Consider the following 21,768-nt stretch of genomic DNA (forward strand, 5'->3'; position numbering starts at 1 on the left):
TTATTCTAGGTCAACGAATACGGCATTCATTTTTCCGTTCATCTCAGTCCTTCTTTCTAAGATCTTTTTAGTTTCAATATAGTTTCCCTGTTTCCTTTTTCGTTCCCGTGTTCAAATGTTGGTTACGCAGTGTGCCTATCTTAAAAAAAGAAAAACCTTTTGATGGCACTGGTGTCAGATAAAGGTGTCCAAGGGTTAATAAATCATTTGTATTTCTATTTGACAGCAGTCATGGAAGAGGAGGGAAGTGAAATGCGTGTGCTGTTGGGTTCTGGAGCGTCCCTGCGCCGGCTGCTGGGCCTGTGGTGGCCCCAGACGGGTCGTGGCCGTTTCCGGGCTGCCGCCTCCGCCTCTGTGACGCTGCTCTTTCTCACCTGGCTGCCGTCTTTCACCGCCCTGAAGCTCATCATGGACACCTCACAGGAGCTGGACGAGATAGCACTCTGCTGCCTCGTCATTTTCGTCTCTTTCGGATTTGTGACCAAGGTATGAATCAGTTCTTTGTAAGAACTGGTCCTTTGACCTGTCCAGTTGTATATGGTCACCAATGACAGTCTGAGAGACTCTCTGGACTGCCATCCACTCAGTCACCTGGTAGCGTATTGAGGGCACGTGCGTTTTCAGGTAAAGGTGTGGGTAAGCAGGTACCGGTCCGCTGGTGGAACCGACAGTCCTAGGCCTCGGAGCCCATCTGGGCAGACCTAACCGTCGGACAGGAACAAGCACCAGTCCGCCTGTGAACGAGGACCTTAAGAACAGATTACTTGTGTCTGCGTGGTATCTTTAGTAGAGTTTAAAACAGTTTTGTATCAGAATTTATACTGTGGTGGTCTTTTACCATGGCACTACGTCACGTCCTCATTGTATACCTTGGTTATTACATGCGGAAGCTTGTGTAATATCGAAGCCTTATTTTACATCCTCGTGATGAGCAATAAATCAGCAGCTCATTCTCTTTACTCAGCTAACAATCCGCCCCACACACATAACCTCCGTTGCTGTTTGTCTCACGCACAGTGCCCATGTAGCAATTACAAGCTGTTAACGGCTATTTGTGAAGGAAGAGGTCAGTGGAAGAGAGCAGTATGCCTTTCAAATCACTGTTTATCTATAACTTGTAACAGTTGCTACTTTTTTTACTTACATTACTGTCACAATACCTTAGCTTTACTAGGCATCAGATTAATGTTGTGACATGCATCAGTTTCGGGTTAATGAGACTATTTTGCGATCATGACTCTAGCGACTGGTTTGGTGCAGCCTACCGCGATTTTCTCTCATCTTCCAACCTCTTTTCTCATAGCAGCACTTACATGGGTAGTCCTCAACATATTCATTCCAATTTCTCTCTTCCACAATAATTTTTGTTTCTATGGCTGCCTCACTTAGTCTGAACTTGTTCCCTAATCTCTTAACGTAAGAACTACCAACCTGTCCCTTCTTCTAGTGTGCCTATTCTAGATATACCTTTCTTCACTGACTCTCATTTCTTATCTTTTCGGCGAATTTAATTTTCGCTTACTTCTTTTACACTAAATCTCAGATTCATCAATTCCATTCCTTTCTGCGTTCCCCACAGCTCATAATTCACCTCCCCACATTGCTGTGCTCCAGGTGTCCGTTCTCATAAATTGCTTGCACAAATTAAGGTCTGTGTTACTACTAGTAGATTTCCTTTTGCGAAGAATGTTTCCTTCATTTGCGCTATGCTACTTCTTACATCCTCTTTCCTTCACCTTCCATGCGCTATTTTGCTTGCAAGGCAACATAATTCCTCCACATTGTCCGCTACGTCGCATTTCTGTTGCTCCTCACTACTTTTATTTTCTTTGGTGTACTCTTAGTCCACATTATTTCCAAACTGTTTATTCGATTCAGTTGGTCCTGAAATTCCTCGTTTGCACAGACGATAGCAATGTTGACGAATCTTACCACCTTCTCCTTGGCTTTTATTATTCTTTTATTTCCTTCGTTGCTTTTCCAATATACAGGCTGAAAAGCAAAGGAGAAATACATCGTCCTTTCCTTTCACAGTTTTTGGTCTGATCACTTCTTTCTTGATCGTCCATTCTTATTGCATGTTCTTGGTGCTTGAAAGTGTTGTATGCTCCCATATTCCCCTTTAGCACATATCTATTTTTCTAAGGATTCCGAACATCATGCACCACTTTACGTTGTCGAACGCTTTTCCTTCTCAATTTTCTTACTGTAAGGTTTCCAAAGTCCTGTCAAACTCTGATTCTAATACTGGGTCCCCCATAACCTTCAAGTCTGCATAAATTTCTTCCTCTATCATATCAATAGTCAGTTCCGACGGCTTGTAGGTCATCTCTGCATTGAACACAGGAACCTTCTGTGGAGTCTTGACGTTGGCAACTTCATGAGATATTAGTAAGAAAATATTCTGGAACCTCCTTATGAAAAAAACTGAAATATTATCAGCATTGGTTGAGTGTACTTTCTCTAATCTGTTTGATATACCATCTGCAATGTTAAAACAGACTATTAGATTTAACACTTTTTAACGCTGAAACCGAACTAAGTCGGTGTAATTCTACCAGAGCATTCTCTGTGCTGAACAGTCAAGGCAACTTGAAACTTATTGCGCGCAGGACTTAATTTTTGCTGGCGTTGCTCTATCACTTGAGCCATCTCGGCGTGTCTCCGGAATTCAATCACAAGTATAAGCTTCCACTACCACGGTTTCGTTTCTATTCTGTGCAAAATTACCTATTCAAGACTGCCAATTGCGAGTAATTTATATAGTGGAGAGTGTTATCTTTATATGTAAGTTCTACGATATCCCGTAGATCTGAAGTTCACAGTATTTTTTCTTCTATTGTAGACTTAAATAAATAAGTGTCCAGAGGAATATTGTAGACCTTAGACACAAAGATAACATCCATCGTAGTGGTACAGATTTACATGTCTGTTCGCTCTGCAGGTGATTAAGAGTTTGAAAGAAGTGTAACGACATACAATAAATTACTCAGATTTTAAATGAAGATGAAAACTTAATAGTGATGTGGGACAGGAATTCGATAATAGGAAAAGGAGGAAAAGGAAATACATTTGGAAAATGTGGACTGGAGGAAAGGAACGGAAGAGTAATCGATAGGCAGAATTTTGTATGGAGCGCAATTTAATCATTGCAACGCTTCGTTTAAGAATTATGTAAGATGGTTGTTTGTCCAGGGGAAATAAGGTGATATCACAAGGCTTCGGACAGATTATCCAATTTTAATACAGACACTTAGAAACGAGATTTTAAACTGCAGAACAATTAATGAACTGTAGATGAAAACTGAAGTAATTGTAGAGAGATAAGATTTAAGAAAACGAGATTTCAGCAAATTGAAAACCCATACATTTTTGAGAGTTTCAAAGGGAGTATTAGGCAACTATAGACTGAATCATGGAAGATGAACAGTTATATGACCAATGGGTATTCGATTATTTACGAAAATGCATGTGTATCTTCTCATTAGGGACTTAATTTTTAGATTAAGCAGCCTTTGTGAGTGACACAGTTCAATTCTATATCATACTTGGTGTAAGGAATAACAGACCCTCAAATTAAACATTTTCACATTTAAATTGTCATAAAAAGTACAATACTTGTTAGGTGTCATCATGTTAATTCAAGTTTAATAAGTTTACGTAAACATGTCTGCAAAACAAAAATGCAGAGTTTACATCGAGTGGCACAACGTTATTTCCATGTACACATACAGACATACCTCTCAAAATTGATGTCCAAAATATGACAGTGACCTCTCAATTGCGCCCTCCCCCCATGCTATTTCCACATATGAATTCCTACAAAACACATGTGGCTACAGCATAACATCCTAAGCAATTACCTGACATCCATTTTAATACGTAAATGAGACGATGTACCAGAACGGATCTGACGTACCCAATAACTTCTTAGAACACACTCTGATTAAAATAATATGCTTAGCTGGTAAGTATACAAATAAATAAGCAGTCTGATTATCGCCAGCTACTGGCAGAAAGCATTTAATGTGTAATGCCTACAGCTTGACCCTGAAATCTCGAATCATTTGCCACAATGTTAATTAGATATCTTAGTTCTTCTGCAAAACACATGATGCTTGTGAAGTTTCACAATGTTAAATCAGTTTCTAAAAAAGTATGCAAAATTAAGTCAATGATATAAAAATTCTGCGTTTATGTCAATTTTCACATACCGGGTGATCAAAAAGTCAGTATAAATTTGAAAACTGAATAAATCACGGAATAATGTAGATAGTGAGGTACAAATTGACACAGAAGCGTGGAATGACATGGGGTTTTATTAGAACCAAAAAATACAAAAGTTCAAAAAATGTCCGACAGATGGCGCTTTATCTGATCAGAATAGCAATAATTAGCATAACAAAGTAAGACAAAGCAAAGCTGATGTTCTTTACAGGAAATGCTCAATATGTCCACCATCATTCCTCAACAATAGCTGTAGTCGAGGAATAATGTTGTGAACAGCACTGTGAAGCATGTCCGGAGATATGGTGAGGCATTGGCGTCGGATGTTGTCTTTCAGCATCCTTAGAGATGTCGGTCGATCACGATACACTTGCGACTTCAGGTAACCCCAAAGCCAATAATCGCAAGGACTGAGGTCTGGGGACCTGGGAGACCAAGCATGACGAAAGTGGCGGCTGAGCACACGATCATCATAAAACATCTTACGTTCCAGCAGGTGTTTATCAGCCAGGCTGGGGATGATGCAATTCTGTAACATATCGGCGTACCTCTCACCCGTCACGGTAGCACTGACGTTTTGCTGTCCAGCGGCATCTGTCGGACATTTTGTGAACTTTGTGGGGTTTTTTTGTTCTAATAAAACCCCGTGTCATTCCAAGCATGTGTGTCAATTTTTACCTCTCTATCTACATTATTCCGTCGTTTATTAAGTTTTCAAATTTATACTGACTTTTTGATCACCCAGTACATTATATGCGTCAAAATTTATTCCAAAAACATGGCTGTGAACTCTTAAACTAAGTGCCCCCATGCTATTTCTCTACCTAAATTATTACTAAAAATAGGTGCCTAAACAAATGGCATCCTAAGCATGTAATTCAAATACCATTTTAGTTTTAGATGTGGAGATATGCCAAAACGAGCCTGAACACGCCTGCAACTGCATAAATAACATATCCGCAAAAATGCTATGCTAAGCAGGCAAACTCTCAGACAAATAGGCAGTCTCCAATACTGTCAACTACTGTAAGAAAGCCGTTAATGTGTGACCTTCAAACTATGATGGTGCACTCTCCCTTTAATTGTCACATTGGTAATTCCATATATAAGTTCTTCCATAACTGTACAAAACACAAATAGCATGCTAATCAGGAAGTTAACTTTTCATCCTGACTAAAAACAATCCTGAAAAGACACAGTTTGAGAGGGATAGAATACCATGCTCTACAGTAATAAAATTCCTAATGGATGTTGTTAACTTCCTAAAACAGTTCTTGTAATTACTTTTTGATCTGTGACCTACATGCCGTTATTTTTCCAATAGTTTTAAATACACCAATGTCATATTTTCTGGCACTCTACCACAGCAAAGGGCACTAGAAATTACACATTTTGAAAAGACGTTTAATAATGGTATTTCGATCGTATGCTTATTTGATTCTATATTAGTTGTGGTGCAAAGAACGAACTATGAGCACCTGGCGTCTTTGAAGTATTTCAGTAATACATCATCTCGCCAATATGGGGGGGGGGGGGGGGGGGGGGAAGAAGATAACGAACCAGGTTCTACACTACAAAAGTATAATCGATTGTAAGGACTGACCAACACGCCTTTTTGTTTGCATTTGAGCTAGGCCTACTCGAGCTTATATATAAAACAAACTTTTGAGGAAGGCTGAGATATTTACCGATCGGAACTATGATGACACAGCTCTCTAAACATTTACAGACTGTATTTCCATAATAACCTACTAAATAACATCATAATCAACATGTAAACACACAACGCAGGAAAAATAATAGAAATGACGAAGCGCCATTTTAAGAGAGAAGGCGTTTTGACAAGATATTTATTGTTTTGTAATATTTACACTATACGATTTCTTAATATTTGGCAAGATATTTATTGTTTTGTAATATTTACTCTGTATAATTTCATAATACACAAGGAGAATTTCATAATGCACGCAATCCAAATGTTGCAAATATAAACATGGCCAAATACAATAGTGGATATAGGTTCCAAGCATAGAGATGAAACTTCTATACCTATCTGCACATAGATTTCCGATAGGAAACAAAAATACGATCTTTGAGTGAAAATGAAAAAGATATGGGTTCAAAACCACACACACATGATGCTTATCGTAACACACAAGTGTAATTACACATTTCTGATCACGATCGAAAATTCAAACTTTGCAAAATTAACATATTAAATTAACCACATTAAATTAACCAAATTGGTTCCAGACGGTATTTCAAAATTACAGCTTAAAAAGGTGCGCCTGACAATGAAAGTTATCTAAGTAAACAAGATTTTGAACACAAAATACACACGTTACTATTGTCATAACTTAACTTTTCTATAAGATTAGAAATAAATACACATGGCTTGCATGGTGGCACTAGTCATTACACTTGTAGGGTAAGCACTACCTCTTGGCCACTACTGAAATAATTTATGGGTTAGTCGACAAGCATAGTTCGATCTTTTTAGTACACATTAAATTAACCAAATTTAACACATTAAATTAACAAAATTGGTTCCAGACGGTATTTCAAAACTACATCAACGAACTTCTAGGTGATGAAGAAGGTGTCTGCAAAGACGATACAGTGTGTCGAATTGATAGATTCTGGCACCCATGTATGTATGTATATACATGGTGATTCCGTGACGATGTTACAAACTTTCAGAGATAATGGAGAAGGATAAATGTACCAATCTGCGGTACGGGACTCTGGTCTGGAAATTAACATGTAGGAAGCTATAATCGAAAATCTTTCTGATAGCTCTGACAGAGGAATACATGTACCGATAATGTTGTTTGCTAAGATTGTAGAGCAGGGAACCCGTTCGTCTCCTGACCAGGGTCCTATACCTCAAATTGACACATTTACCCTTCTCCATCATAACTGAAAGTGAGTAACATCATTAGGGAATCATCATGTATTACTACACACATATATAGGAGCATGCGACTGAAATATCCACGTTCTCTAGCGTCATTGGATGATGTTTCTCGATACAAGTTTCTAGCCTCATTTTGCTCCTCAATACGCAATCTACTTCCTTTAGTAGTTTGCTTGTGTAGTTTTGAAATACACTGTATCACATTTAGATTTACACATGACAACTACTGCTGATCTAAATTGCAGCTTAAGGTGAACCTGACAATGAAAGTTATCAAAGTAAACAATATTACTCCCATGTCTAAATGTGTCAGAAACTTGTCTATAAACAAGATATCAAAGTCAGTTAAATATTATAGTGAACCTATACTGGGGTATTAACTTCATCTTGCAGTTCGAAATATGTGTCATCTTCTGCTGTCACAACATCGAAACTACCTGCCAAATCCGTGAAATAATATGCTGAACACCTGTAATACACTTTCACATACGTAAGAAACGAGGTTGGCTATACTTTTAATCTCCCAAACATTATAGCGACTTCACGCCAGGATACTAACATCATCTTGTAGTACCAAAGGTTTGCCATCTTCTGCTGATAATGCCTGACATTACAGTAACACTCACACTAGCGTCTTAAGCTGATCTTGCAGTGCAAAACGTTCGTCTTCTTCTGCTAATAAAGCTAACATGTGCACTCACACAGTGGAGACTTCATGACTCTTTGATGAAATGGCATACTGAACAGCAGTATATATGAGGATTGCCATTTTTTAAAGTTTCCGAAATGTTGTGGTTAGTCCATGCTAGGGTACTCATTTTATCTTGCAGTACAAATAGTTTGTCGTATTACACTAATCATGCTAAGCAGACAAGGTAGTGATAGTTGACACAAACAATAGGCACTCAGAACGGAAATAGTATTCTAAGAACAGAAGTTGATAGTATTAAGTGTCGTAACTTTACAGCGTACTTGACGTAACTTGACAGCGGGTGTCAGCTGCTAGATCTTAAAATTCCTGTTACTTTGACGTAACTGGACAACGGGTGTCAGCTGCTCGATCTTAAAATTCTTGTTACTGGCCTCTTTAGTCGTATCTGATACATCTAGGAACGATCTTAATCCTTTTCCAGTAGTAATAGTTTAGAGTGGTAGTCGAGTCACTCAGACGCACAATACTGTCATGAGCATATAACAGAGCATTGAGTAATCCACTAACTATTTTGTCCAGATTACACTGTTGAGTCAAAACGTTATGACCACTGCCCACCGACACGCTGGATGCAGTCTGGTGGCATTGCGGCCACATGACGCGGGAACAGAAACATGTAAGTGGAGCAGACACGGACAAGAAATCAACCTAGCGAAGATAAGGCCAGAAAATGGGGAAATCCACTGACATAAGCGACTTTGAAAAAGGTCACATTATTACTACGCATAGCCTGTGAACGAGTATCTCGAGAACGGCGAAGGTGGTCGAACGTTCGCATACTAAGGTCGTATTCATGTAAAGGACAGTGAAACTACCACTAGGCGCTACATGGTTGTACGTCCACGACTCTTCACATAACTTGGGGTTCGGATGTTTATCTGCTCTGTAAAGTAGGATAGACGATGATCTGGTGTATCTCTGTCGAAATGCAAATGTAGGCCCAACGACATCGTCATTTAAGATTGCAGTGGGCACGCGACCATCGGGATTCGACCGTCGATCAATGGAAACGTGTCGGCTCTTCCGGTCCTTCGGGTGAATCACATTTTTGCTACTCTAGGTTGATGGTCGTCTCCACAAAGCTGTCATTGAGATGAAGGGCGCCTCAAAACGTGAGGCACGGACGCAGGCTGTTGGGAGCAGTATTATGCTACGGGAAACAGTCTCCTGCGAACGCATGGGACGTGTGGTAGTAATCGAAGACACGCTGACAGCTGCGAACTACTTGCATTCTTTCATGCTTGATGTCATCTCTGACAGTGATGTCATCTTTCAGCAGTGTAATTGTCCAGAACCGTTCTACAGTGGTTTGAGGAGCATTATAGTGAACTCACGTTGATGTCTCGGCGACCAAATTCGTCTGATGTAAATCCAATGAAAACCATCTGGATCAGTATCGGGCGCCATCACAGCGTACGCAATTCAGTGGCCCGTTATTTACGCGAATTACATGACTTGTGTGTAGACATATAACGTCGCATACGCCCACAAACCTAGCAACAAACTTCGGATCCCTAATACGCAGAATCAGGTTCAAATGGTTCAAATGGCTCTGAGCATTATGGGACTTAACATCTGAGGTCATCAGTCCCCTAGAACTTAGAACTACTTAAACCTAACTAACCTAAGGACATCACCCAAATCCATGCCCGAGGCAGGATTCTAACCTGCGACCGTAGCGGTCACGCGGTTCCAGACTGAAGCGCCTAGAACCGCTCGGCCACAGCGGCCGGCTGCAGAATCAGGGATTTCGTTTCAAAAACGGACAAATAAGCTATTACGCAAGTGGTCATAAAGTTGGGGCTCATCAATGTATTTCTTCTGCTATTCGTCGATGTTATAAAGTACACAGTGTGGTACAATTACAGGTAGTCCGAAATGTGACCAATGACTTTCCTGCTATTTGAGTTTCAGACTGGATATGTAAGTTGGTTACTTGTTCAGGCAGTCTACAACTGAACATTATTATAGCGGTTGGTATTGTCTGTTTGCAGGTATCGTTCTTTATTTACGAGAGTAATACTCTACACCATCTGCTGCGAGTGCTGTATGAAGCCAGGAGTTTCAAGAGGCACGGGAAAGACTGTGAGGGCATCCGCCTCCATTACCAAAGGCTGTCACACCGCATGTTCATCTTCATGGAGGTCAGGACGCAAAGATTCCTATATGATGTATTCTACTGCACGTGACACGTTCCCACTTATGAAAACGTTTCCGTCTAATTAGTAATTACAATTGGGTCAAATACTTACATAGGCGAAAGACATTTTATATTAGATTGATGCTGACGAACTTGAGTTCTGATTTTATAACTCCTTAGCAGAGTAAACATGTTTATTTCAACGAGGGAGGTAAGTGATGTTTGTTACAGTAGTTGAACAAACTAATGTGAATTCACTGGTAATATGGTGGAAGGCCAGAGCTTGACACCCATAAAGTGTAAAATCTTCTGGAGATCGTTGCACATAAATCCTGAGTGACATTCTTTGCTCTTCCCTTGACAGCTGCTGAGAGAAGTAAAGGACGTTTAACTTATTTTTCAAAAAACAATTAATACCGAAATTTGATTGCCGAGGTAGCAAATAAATGTCACTACGTAAATAATATGAGTAAAATAAAAATAAACAGTGACAAGATCCACCCAACTTTTCTGGTGTAGTTGTTCATGGATGACATGGCCCTTAGTCTAGTTCCTACTGTCCATAAGTTCACACAAACGAAATTACGCTTTGGGACATTCCAGTTGCAAATTTTACAGCTTTTTCGTTGAAGCTGACAAGTTTCTACAGTACCAACGACTCGCAATCAACTCTTACATCTAAATAACTTCCAAAAATCATCCAAATAGTCGCGTATGTAAATGACAATCAATATTTGAAATATAAAAGTCGTAGTAGTGGGGATACTATGATCTTAGAAGTTGCAGTCACCCGCTGGAAATAATAACTGTGCCTCTGACTAATTGTAGTCATGATAGACTTAGCAGTACCAAGGCTAGTAGGAATATTTTTTTATGCAATTCCGGTCGCAGCCTTCTCCGTAACAGTTTCATCTAGAAGTAAATTTACTTGGTTCTTTTTTCCCTGAATTTAGAGTAAAACGCAATTTTTTCAGTATCGATAGCAGATGTGCGACTATTGTCACAGATGCAATAATTAAACATTAAGGCAATGCATCCTACTGTAAAAGGCGAGTTCATCTCCAACGTTCCAAAATATCAGCGACTGACTACGTCATATTTAGATAGCAGCGCCCCTTACCGACAGAACGATACAACATAATGATCGCGGTCATACTGATGTGCAGCGCACTTTCAAATACGATACTTATACATGAGGAACTGAAATAACTGGTGTAGTGAATACTGGTAGATTATAAAATAAGCTCCGGATATAAGATAACAAAATCGTTTATATATCAACATTATTTCGTTCACCCAATGAATAACAGACTATGACACAGTTCAGTCGTAGACGTACAAAATGTTATTTTCTTTTTTTTCAGGTGTCCATGATACAGGCCCTCGCCGGCTGGGTCTCCACACCTCTACTGGTCCGCGCTTTTCTGACATCCGAAGACGATTCAGTTGAGTCCTCTCGCCAGTTCCCCGTGCCTCTATGGTTTCCTGGAAATATATACTTGTCACCAACATACGAAATACTCTATATTGTTCAGTTCCTCTGTATAATAGTGGCACCTCAAACTTCGATTTGTATAGATGTGTTCTTCATACACATGATGTTGATGGTTGCAGCAGAGCTAGAGGTTTTGAATGGCAACATTTCTGCTATGAAGAAAGTTCACCGAAGGTTTCAAGGTTCTGAATATCAGGAGCAGAGACAATGGAATAAAGAAAAGCATGAAGAAGTGGACATTAAAGGTCACGCTCTAGTTTCTAACACTGGCAATTCATCGACGGAGGACGTCTTAGACGAAAATATGAATCTGCTACTGATGAAGAACATTCAGCACCACCAGGTGATCCTCGGGTAAGTAAGAACAGATCCTGTTCGGACGCACATTTCAGATTATAACTGCCACTCTCCGGTAAGCAGTGTGCTGTACTGTAACTTCGTGACACTTTAGAACTTTGTACCGGACTGAGAGATCTTTTTCGATAGCGTCTGTAGAGTTCAGGGGCAATTATAAAGAGTTTGAAGCTTTGTATGAGAGAGAAAACACAACAAACACCTAACAGCTTAGTCACGACGAACATTTCCCGCAAGGGTGACGTTCGGATTCGCCCGTGGCCTAATTAACAAGTTTTGGTATGTCTTGAAGTTTTGACGTAAAAACGATTCGTTTTATTACGTAACACCATAATTTACAAAACAATTTGATCCATGGATTTTTAAAGTACTTCTGTTGACTATGGTTCAACCAAACTTATAAACTGGCAAACTGTCAAGGGAAATTCGTTTAGAGTTGTCAAGTTTTGTAAAGAACCTGTTCCCTCCGTTCATCATTTGACAAATGATCTATTAAAATATTTTCTCTTGAAAATTATGGCCATGACGATCCACCAAAAACGAAAGGATAGTCAAGGCAACTGATGATGATACACCAAAAAAGCCGATGTCTTTTGCATCTGTCTAAAACAAGCAAAGGAGGTTCATCTTACTGATTATCTTGACAACAGTAAAACGTAAATGGAAAATATTATGCAAGCCCTCAGAACAGATTAGATGAAAAAACAGGTAAGATGAGTCCGGGAACACTAAAAAAGAGATAACTGAGAAATCTAAAGAACAAATTGTTCGAACGTCCAGCCTCTTCAACAAAAGTGTAATGTGAGACCGCGGTCACGTACAAGACCTTCAGTTGGACGTCACATCGGCCAGTAATTTTATTCAAAGCACAGACAAATCATATTGCTGTAACCATTTACATTTATTATACTCGTAGAAAACTTTGCACCAGCTCAAACGTACAGTATTAGATATTCTCGTATAGAGAAGTTAGTTTCTTGCGTTGCTGTCGTGAGGTTATTTTTGCCCAATCTTTTTGTCAATGGTGAACATGTCAATGTTTTTGCTTTTAAAAGCATCAGCTATTTGATGTGAAATATTACCCAGAAAGGAGTTTTTGGTAACTTCATGTTATTGAGTGTTTCAGTGCATCCACTGTGCAGCTGTGTTAACCATTCAATTTGTCTCTTTCTTTTATTCTTTGTATTTATTGTTTAAATTTAGCTGCAGAGAATGGTATTTGGACCGCTCTATTAGCCATATACCAGAATTCTTTCACAATATGGGCCATGGGGTGACAAGAAAAGTTGTGGATGGTAATATGTTGTTTCCAATAAACTTCAGCTGGTATATGTCGTTCATTGTTCTGATGGTCAGGTGTAGAAAGTTCATAGTGTCAGTGAATTGGTGTCAATAGATTGCCTTGCAGACGGTGACGTTAGCGGCGCACACTCGCACTGGTTGTCATTGAAGCAGTCGTCATGTTGTAACAAGGTGTCCCTCATGACGCTAGCATCAAAGTCTCTACTCTGAAGTCAAACAGAAAAATGCGACACTAGGAACATCTCTCATAGCGTTCTGTCAATTTTTCTATTGGCTCTTCTTCTCGCCAATCAAATAATTTTAGAACAGATTTCACAGCTGTTGTTTAATGACCTCTTCTTCCAGGCAAAAAGACCCAAGAAACTTTTCCTTTGAAAGCATTCCTTCGTTACGGCAAGTGGTGATGCCTCTGCTATCTGCAAACGTGCTGTACCTGATCCACATGTCCTTTTGTTAGCCCCCCCCCCCCCCTCCCCCCATTGTCATGCCATTTATCTTAGTTCATAATTAAGGATTCGTTCACGGTATAGTAGGAATTGATGATTAGTGACATTTTAAGATTCGAGTAAAAATTTGGTTTTAATTAATTTTATGTTACTGGATAAGTCACCTAACGTTTTGTATGAGTATGCTGGGCACTTTTCTGAGCCACTGACGGGTTTAGTAATGAGCAACAGAGGCATTTATTTCTTTCAATATTGTAACCGTATACTGTATGTGAAGCGGTTAACGTGACAAACTCGTTGATGAGATGCCTACAAAATGATAATGCGTGAACATCACTTATTATTCCATATCCGTTTCTAGCTGTTGAAAGAATCACAGAAAATTATTTCATAAGACATCAGTACGTTGAAACATGAAATCGCTTAAGACAGTCACTTATTTGTTTTTGAATAGTGTACTGCACACGTACATCTACATCTACATACATACTCCGCAATCCACCATGCGGTGCGTAGCGGAGGGTACCTCGTACCACAACTAGCATCTTCTCTCCCTCTTCCACTCTCAAACAGAACGAGGGAAAAATGACTGCCTATATGCCTCTGTACGAGCCCGAATCTCTCTTATCTTATGTTTGTGGTCTTTCCGCGAAGTATAAGATGGCGGCAGTAAAATTGTACTGCAGTCAGCCTCAAATGCTGGTTCTCGAAATTTCTCAGTAGCGATTCACGAACAAAATGCCTCCTTGCCTAGAGACTCCCACCCGAGTTCCTGAAGCATTTCCGTAACACTCGCGTGATGATCAAACCGACCAGTAACAAATCTAGCAGCCCGCCTCTGAATTGCTTCTATGTCCTCCCTCAATCCGACCTGATAGGGATCCCAAACGCTCGAGCAGTACTCAAGAATAGGTCGTATTAGTGTTTTATAAGCGGTCTCCTTTACAGATGAACCACATCTTCCAAAATTCTACCAATGAACCGAAGACGACTATCCGCCTTCCCCACAACTGCCATTACATGCTTGTCCCACTTCATATCGCTCTGCAATGTTACGCCCAAATATTTAATCGACGTGACTGTGTCAAGCGCTACACTACTAATGGCGTATTCAAACATTACGGGATTCTTTTTCCTATTCATCTGAATTAATTTACATTTATCTATATTTAGAGTTAGCTGCCATTCTTTACACCAATCACAAATCCTGTCCAAGTCATCTTGTATCCTCCTATAGTCACTCAACGACGACACCTTCCCGTACACCACAGCATCATCAGCAAACAGCCGCACATTGCTATCCACCCTATCCAAAAGATCGTTTATGTATATAGAAAACAACAGCGAACCTACCACACTTCCCTGGGGCCCTCCTGATGATGCCCTCACCTCCGATGAACACTCACCATCGAGGACAACGTACTGGGTTCTATTACTTAAGAAATCTTCGAGCCACTCACATACTTGGGAACTAATCCCATATGCTCGTACCTTAGAGAAAGTTGCTGCAATTTGATGTTCAAAATCGTCACAAATCTGTTTTTTCAAGTTCTAACTTCAAGAAACACGTATACTCAAAAGATAGGTTACTCTGTCACATTCGCTGCTTTTTGTGTAAATAAATTTTTAGTTTAGTTCTGGTTGTGGCACAGAACTGAATGTGCTAAATTTTTAAAAAAATTTTGGGAGAAGCCATTTGTAGAAAATCTATGAACAATTCATTGACAGACGTTATTAACAAATTCTTTTGTTTCTGCTGCTCAGAGATGATAAATTATAACATTTGCCTCATCAGTAAAACAGTTTCATATGTGCTCGAAGTACTTCGTTTAAGGTCATGTATAGGATGAGTTAGCTGCTCTTACCTATGGGTCTTACCCAACATGTCTTGCCTTCAAATACAGGTGCAAGATTTTCATACTCTCTTGCTTCTAAGCACAATCTGTTAGTGCTACAGAAGACATGAACAGGGCCTTTCTCTAGGTAATCTGATGTTGTCAAACTTTGTAATGGAATACATTTTCGCTAGAGGTCGTAATCTTTGAATTATTAAAAAAAAAAAAAAAAAAAAAAAAACAGGACTTACAAAAGTGACCTTCAAACAGTTCTTTCTTGAAGAACTCGATATCCTGGCCTCCAGCGAAAACGCATCCCAGTACAAAATTTTAATAGATTATTTTTTCTAGAGAAACTTCCGTTCACTTTGTACGTAACAAACGAGTGAACGTAAACCTCTCCCCCAAGGTTTTTGAAGGTTTTGCGGGTTGCGTAAAACCTATGGGTATGGGTAGCTTATTACCCTGTTTGTAAACAGATTGAGTCACGACGAAAGGTACAGGTATTGAGGATTGATACTATTAGTGATTCTGAACAATAAACATCTTATCGACTTTTGTACTGTTCTTAACAGTTTCCAAGGAATCTAATGAGACCCATGAGGAACAGGACAAATGCCGGTGAGAATAAATTAAACATTGTGATAAAGTGTTTTCGTTAATTGTATGCAATTTCTCGCAAAGTATGTGCAAAATGTTCGCCGTCAACTGCAAAGCATTTTGCAGCTTTGTTAGACAGCACCAGTGTTGATGATCTGAGCCCATACAGTCCTTTACTCGAGCACACGTATGTAGAATAGGAGAGGGAAGGTCTTCCTTTCTGCCCACTCTGCGCTTGTTGACATCGCTCTTAAGCCAATCCTACAAAGAGTGATCTAATGGACTAATATCTGGTGACCTTGGTGGGCAAGAAATGACTCTATGGCGATCGATCCAATGCCCAGGATAAACAACGTGTACACTTGCATAACTTGTCGCCCCACCATACGCAAGTGAAGTGCACACTGAAATTACCAGTAAAGGCAACACTGCCTAACCTAATGTAGCTTTGGTTCCATTCACACATAAGCACTGGTAATGAGGGACATGCAACTGACGCCTCTGCTTTTCAAACAGTTGTATATCGGATGTGGTTAAGAAAAGGTCATAGGTTCATTTGAAGACAGGATGTGGGAAATAGTTCGTGCAACCTTAATTTTTGAACAGTGGTAGGAGTGAATGCCGTGAACAACACACTAGAAATCCTCGTCAGTGGAGGTTGAGTGTGGGAGTGTGGGTGCCTTTGAAGGTCCTGTTCAGTTTCTCTGTAGAACTAATAATTTGCGTGTAGCAAGCGAGAGATTGAGAGACTCTCGCGATTTATTTTTCAAGGTCAAATATAACAATGTGCGTTATATAAAACGACGTCGTAGGGATAAATAAATCATCATCTATATATATATATATATATATATATATATATATATATATATATATATATATATATATATATATATATATATATATATAGTGTGTCAGGAGGAAAGGTACATACTTCGGGGTGTGATAGTATTAGTGATTCTGAACAAAAAACTCATATGGACGTATGCACTATTCCGAATGGTTTCAGAGATGGAACACATTTAATATCACTTTTGTACCTTTTTTCTTGGATAACTCGAAAACCGCACCCTCCAGCGAAAACTTGTCGCAGTACAATATTAAACTATATTAAATTTACTACAAAAAGGATCCTATTCATTTTTTTCTCTAGAACTACTGGTTTGTGCGAAAAGGGTGCGAGAATGTTGAAAAACTCGCTCGATGCGCTTGCGCTGTAGCTTACGTAGTTTTTGCAGGCCAATTTGAGGTAGTTTCCCGACATGATAAACCACAAGTGTCACGTATCACACTGTTCGTCTCATCTTGCTACCTCAATATGCTTCCTCAAATTGGCCTACAAAACCTCAGAAACCATAAAACATACAAATTTGCAAGAGACGATCTTTATTTACATAATTGAATTCTTCGTACACATCACAAAAATTATCAGTTAATGAAATTTTGTTATTTAAGGTATGTAATATTTGGCTGGTAAATCTGCAAGTGGCATTATTAATTCAGCGACGCTTCTGGAAACCAAACTGTTATGAACTAAGCCAATTATTTCTCGTTATGTGTAACACGTTCTCGAATATTTTGGATGAAGATGTTAGTAAGGAAAGTGATAATTTCTCATTCCTTTGCTTTAGGAAGATTTAGTAATAACATATTTTTATCTGTTTGGAAAAATTTCCTGTCACAGACTAATGCATTACATAGGTCACTCAAAACATTAATTATGAAGTCATAACCACTCTTTATCATTTTGTTTATATTTCTGTCACAAGAATCCAACTTTTTCTGTTTCGTGACTTTTATAATTCTTTTTATTTAAGTAAAGAATAACTATACTACTTCTAGATGTTTTATTTTTTAATGATATCATAGAAAGTGCCTATCAAAACCGTTTGGAACTTGTCAGTCACAGTATAGCCACTTAAGTTAATACTGCACCTGTCGGTTATTCTGTCTCTCATTTCACTATATAACATACAATTTGAATTCTGTTATCAGCACTATTAATTTCTGAAATGAATCTTCACCTTCACATCGCAATCTAGGATAAATATTGCACAACTTATGTAGAAAGAACTCGTGAACTTAATGGTTCTAAATCGATAGGAGCTGCAAATCCAGTTACACTTCTAGTGATTCGATTTACTAACTTTTTTAATAATATTTGTCGCCTTTAGGTTAGATTAACTAAATTTGTTTCAACCGTAAATGCTGCACAGCTACTTCATTGCGTGTACAGAAAAGCAATATTTTGCCATCCACTGCGTTAATTCGGTGAAGTAAACCTAAACTCATTTATTTTAGATTATTTTATGTCAATGCATTATAGAAATAACTGTCTACAATGATTTTGCTAGAATACAATGTTGGTATTGTAAATGGTGTTTCAGATCTGTGTCCCTCTTGCAGAGAGTGATGAATGTATCAATCTTCATACTTCTTTTCGTCAACATGACTGGCTTATGTTCCTGTCTGTTTGTTACCGCTGTGGTAAGTAAATCCTTCAAATTCTTTATTTTCTTGGCCTATTGAAAGATGTCGGTCAACAGCTAGCAATGTTATATGCTTTTCGTGTCTATTGTAACAAACATCTATGTGACTAGTTTACTGTAATGGTGCCTAAGTCTTCCTCTACACGTTTTATCCCCCACACTTCCCTCCATTATGTAACCGACTGTTGTTTGTAGCCTCAGGGGGTGTTCTATCAACCAGTCTCTTCCTTTAGTCAAGTTGTGCCACAAACTTGTTTCTCCCCAATTCAGATCAGTACCTCCTTGTTAGTGATGAAAAAAATCATAGAAAGTGATTTTAAAAGTGTTTGGAACGAGTCAGTCACTGTATAGCCATTTAGATTAATAATGCACCTGTTGGTTGTTCTGTCTCTCATTTCATTATCCCTTCTAATTTTCATCACATGTCAAAATCTTATATCCTCTTCTTTTCTGAAATGCTGGTAGTCCACTTTTCACTTCAGGTCCAGAGAAATACACGCAAAAAGAACTTCCTAACACTTAAATCTGTATCACAGGTTAGGAAAACGTATGGACTTTTTAAAACTGAATTACTATGTAGTACTAGCAGCATTTTTTATTTCTTAATTTGTTTCACGCGATTTTATTCAGCTGTGTTCAATAACCTTGCTTTATGTGTGTTGGTATTCGTATTAGTATCCGTCCCATTCAGCTGTTCTTCCAGACTCTTTGCTGTCTTTGACAGAATTACAAACATATCGGCAAACTTAAAGTTCTTTTTTTTATCCTCTAAATTTTAACTCTCGCAAATTTTCCTTGATTTCGCTTATTGTTTGCTCATTGTGCAAATTGAATAACATTGAGGATGGACTGCAACCTGTCTCACTCTCTTCTGACCCACTAAATCCCTCTCTTGTCCTACTACTCTTATATCTGTAGTTTGGTTTCTGCACAAGCTGTAAATAACTTTTTGCTCCCTGGATTTTATTCTGACTACACTCTAAGACGGAAAAACGACGCCCCATGAAGGAATTATCCGAAAGGGATGGAAGTAGGTGGATGTGATGTTCTGGGTGGTTATAATTAAACTTTCCCTATTTAACACGTTATGACACAAAAACTAATCACCGTACGAGTACCAAACATGGCAGCATTAATTTACAGAATATGGGGTGCATGATTTCCATGTGTCACAGTGCTACCATCCAGTTCCAACTATGGGCACCAGGTGCTGTGATCAGTCAGCGCTAGACAACAATTTTTTTTTCCTCTATTGTATTTGCGATTCCCCATCAGGGACGGGCTGGCAAGAGACATTACAGGTAGACAGAAAGACATTTAAAACAATATAAAGAAGAAAACATGGCGTATCATAGAAAAAGAGGCGGACTTAAGAGAAGAAAGCATACAAAAAGCGACGACTTTAAAACGGAGGTAAAAATCTAAAAAAGTATCTTACAGAAAAAAAACACTGTAAGGATTAAAAGCAAAGTATGGCTGGAGCATAAAAAGTTGTATACGATTTAAACAGACACGTGACGGATGGCGTAGCATGGAACAATCATGGACTAGATACTGTACGACCACACAATCATAACCACATCACTTGATGACATAATATAATGGCACCGAACACAACACTAACACAGCACACTTGAGAATGAATAAAAACCTGGGAGGATCTGCCAGGGGTGGAGGACACGGGAGAATGGAAAAGGAGGTAAGAAGGAAGGGAGACAAAGGGAGATGAGGTGGGGGCGCGCAGAGGGGGGCGGGGGGTCGAGAAGGGAGGGGACAGGAGAGGAGAAAAGCTGAAGAAGGGGTGCAGGGATTCAGGAGTGGAAAGAGGAAAATCCGCTCTGGGAGAAGGAGGGAAAAGGTTGGCCTGGGGAGGGGGGAACAAGGCCAGGCTACAGTTGGGAGGAAGGGTAGATGTCACAGTGAAGTTCAACATACGGGAGGGGGAGGCACTGTAAATTGCCCTGATGAAGGAGATGGAGGGTGTGGAGGTGGAGAGAGGGAGGGATTCAGCAATGGGCGAGGGATGGAGAGTATGGAGGAAACCAGGGGGTGGTGCGGATCAAGCATGCAGGCAGTGAAAAGGATGCATAGATGTTGGAGGAAAAGGAGGAGGTGGGGCAAGGGGATGAGGTCATACAGGAGTCGTGTGGGGGAAGGAAGGAGGGCACAGAAGGCAAGGTAGAGCACATGGTGTTCCAGGATTTGGAGGGCCTTATAACAGCAAGGGGGGGGGGACAGAGATCCAGGCAACAATGGCATAACAGAGTTTAGGATGGATGAGGGATTTGTAGGTGTGGAAGATAGTGGAAGGATGCTGCCCCCATGTCCAGCCAGACAGGAGTTTCAGAAGGTGGAGGCAGGAATGGGCTTTCTGCTGGATAGTCAGAAGATGAGGGGTCCAGGTGAGGTGACAGTCAAGGGTGAGGCCAAGGTATCTCAGGGTGGGGGTGAGCTGGATGGGGTGACCATAAATGGTTAGGTAGAAATCATGGATATGGAAGGAGTGGGTGGTGCAGCCTATGGTGATTGCCTGGGTTTTTGAGGAGTTCATACGAAGGAACCACTGGTTACACCAAGTGGTGAACAAGTCTAGGTGGGTTTGGAGGGTGCATTGGGACCGTTGAAGGGTAGGATAGAGAGCCAGGAAGATGGTGTCATCAGCATATTGGCGGAGGTGGACAGGTGGGGGTGGCTTGGGCATATCAATGGTGTACAGGAGATAGAGGAGAGGGAGAGGATGGAGCCCTGGGAGATGACAGCAGTGGGGTAAGAGATATGGGAGTTGGAATCATGGAGGGTGACATGGGAAGGACAGCATGAGAGGAAGGAAGAGACCAGACAGACGAAATTGATAGGCAGGGTGTAGGTTTGGAGTTTAAAGAGGAGACCAGGATTCCATATGCGGTCATAGGCATTTTGGTGGTCGAGGGAAACAAAAATGGCGAAGCGACAGGAGCCAAGTTGGAGGGAGTGAAGGTGGACAATGTTAAGGGGTTGGCTTTTGGTGGAGAAGAAGGGTCGGAAGCCACACTGGATAAGAGGGCAGAGGTGGTGCTAATAGAGGTGGTGATGGATACGATGGCAGAGGATGGATTCGAAGACCGTACTGAAGATGGAGGTGAGGCAGATGGGACGATATGAAGAGGTGATGGAAGGGAGTTTGTTGAGTTTGCGGAATAAGAGGACGTGGGAAGTCTTCCACAGGTCAGGGTAGAAGCTGGTAGAGAGGATGACATACTATAAATTGGCAA

At 40.0% G+C, this 21,768-nt stretch overlaps 1 protein-coding gene across 1 annotated transcript in view; it reads left to right on the top strand.

The window, feature by feature from the left end:
- Positions 1-231: 231 nt before the first annotated feature.
- The window catches only part of LOC124745303, a 52,241-nt gene continuing 30,704 nt past the window's right edge, over positions 232-21,768 (top strand). Inside the window, exons 1-3 of the mRNA XM_047248935.1 lie at positions 232-486; positions 9,851-10,000; positions 11,361-11,845. Coding sequence (XP_047104891.1) covers positions 232-486; positions 9,851-10,000; positions 11,361-11,845 — 890 coding nt within the window. The remainder of the gene's footprint in view (positions 487-9,850; positions 10,001-11,360; positions 11,846-21,768) is intronic.

This window comes from Schistocerca piceifrons, chromosome 1 (assembly GCF_021461385.2).
Source record: "Schistocerca piceifrons isolate TAMUIC-IGC-003096 chromosome 1, iqSchPice1.1, whole genome shotgun sequence".
NCBI lineage: Eukaryota > Metazoa > Arthropoda > Insecta > Orthoptera > Acrididae > Schistocerca > Schistocerca piceifrons.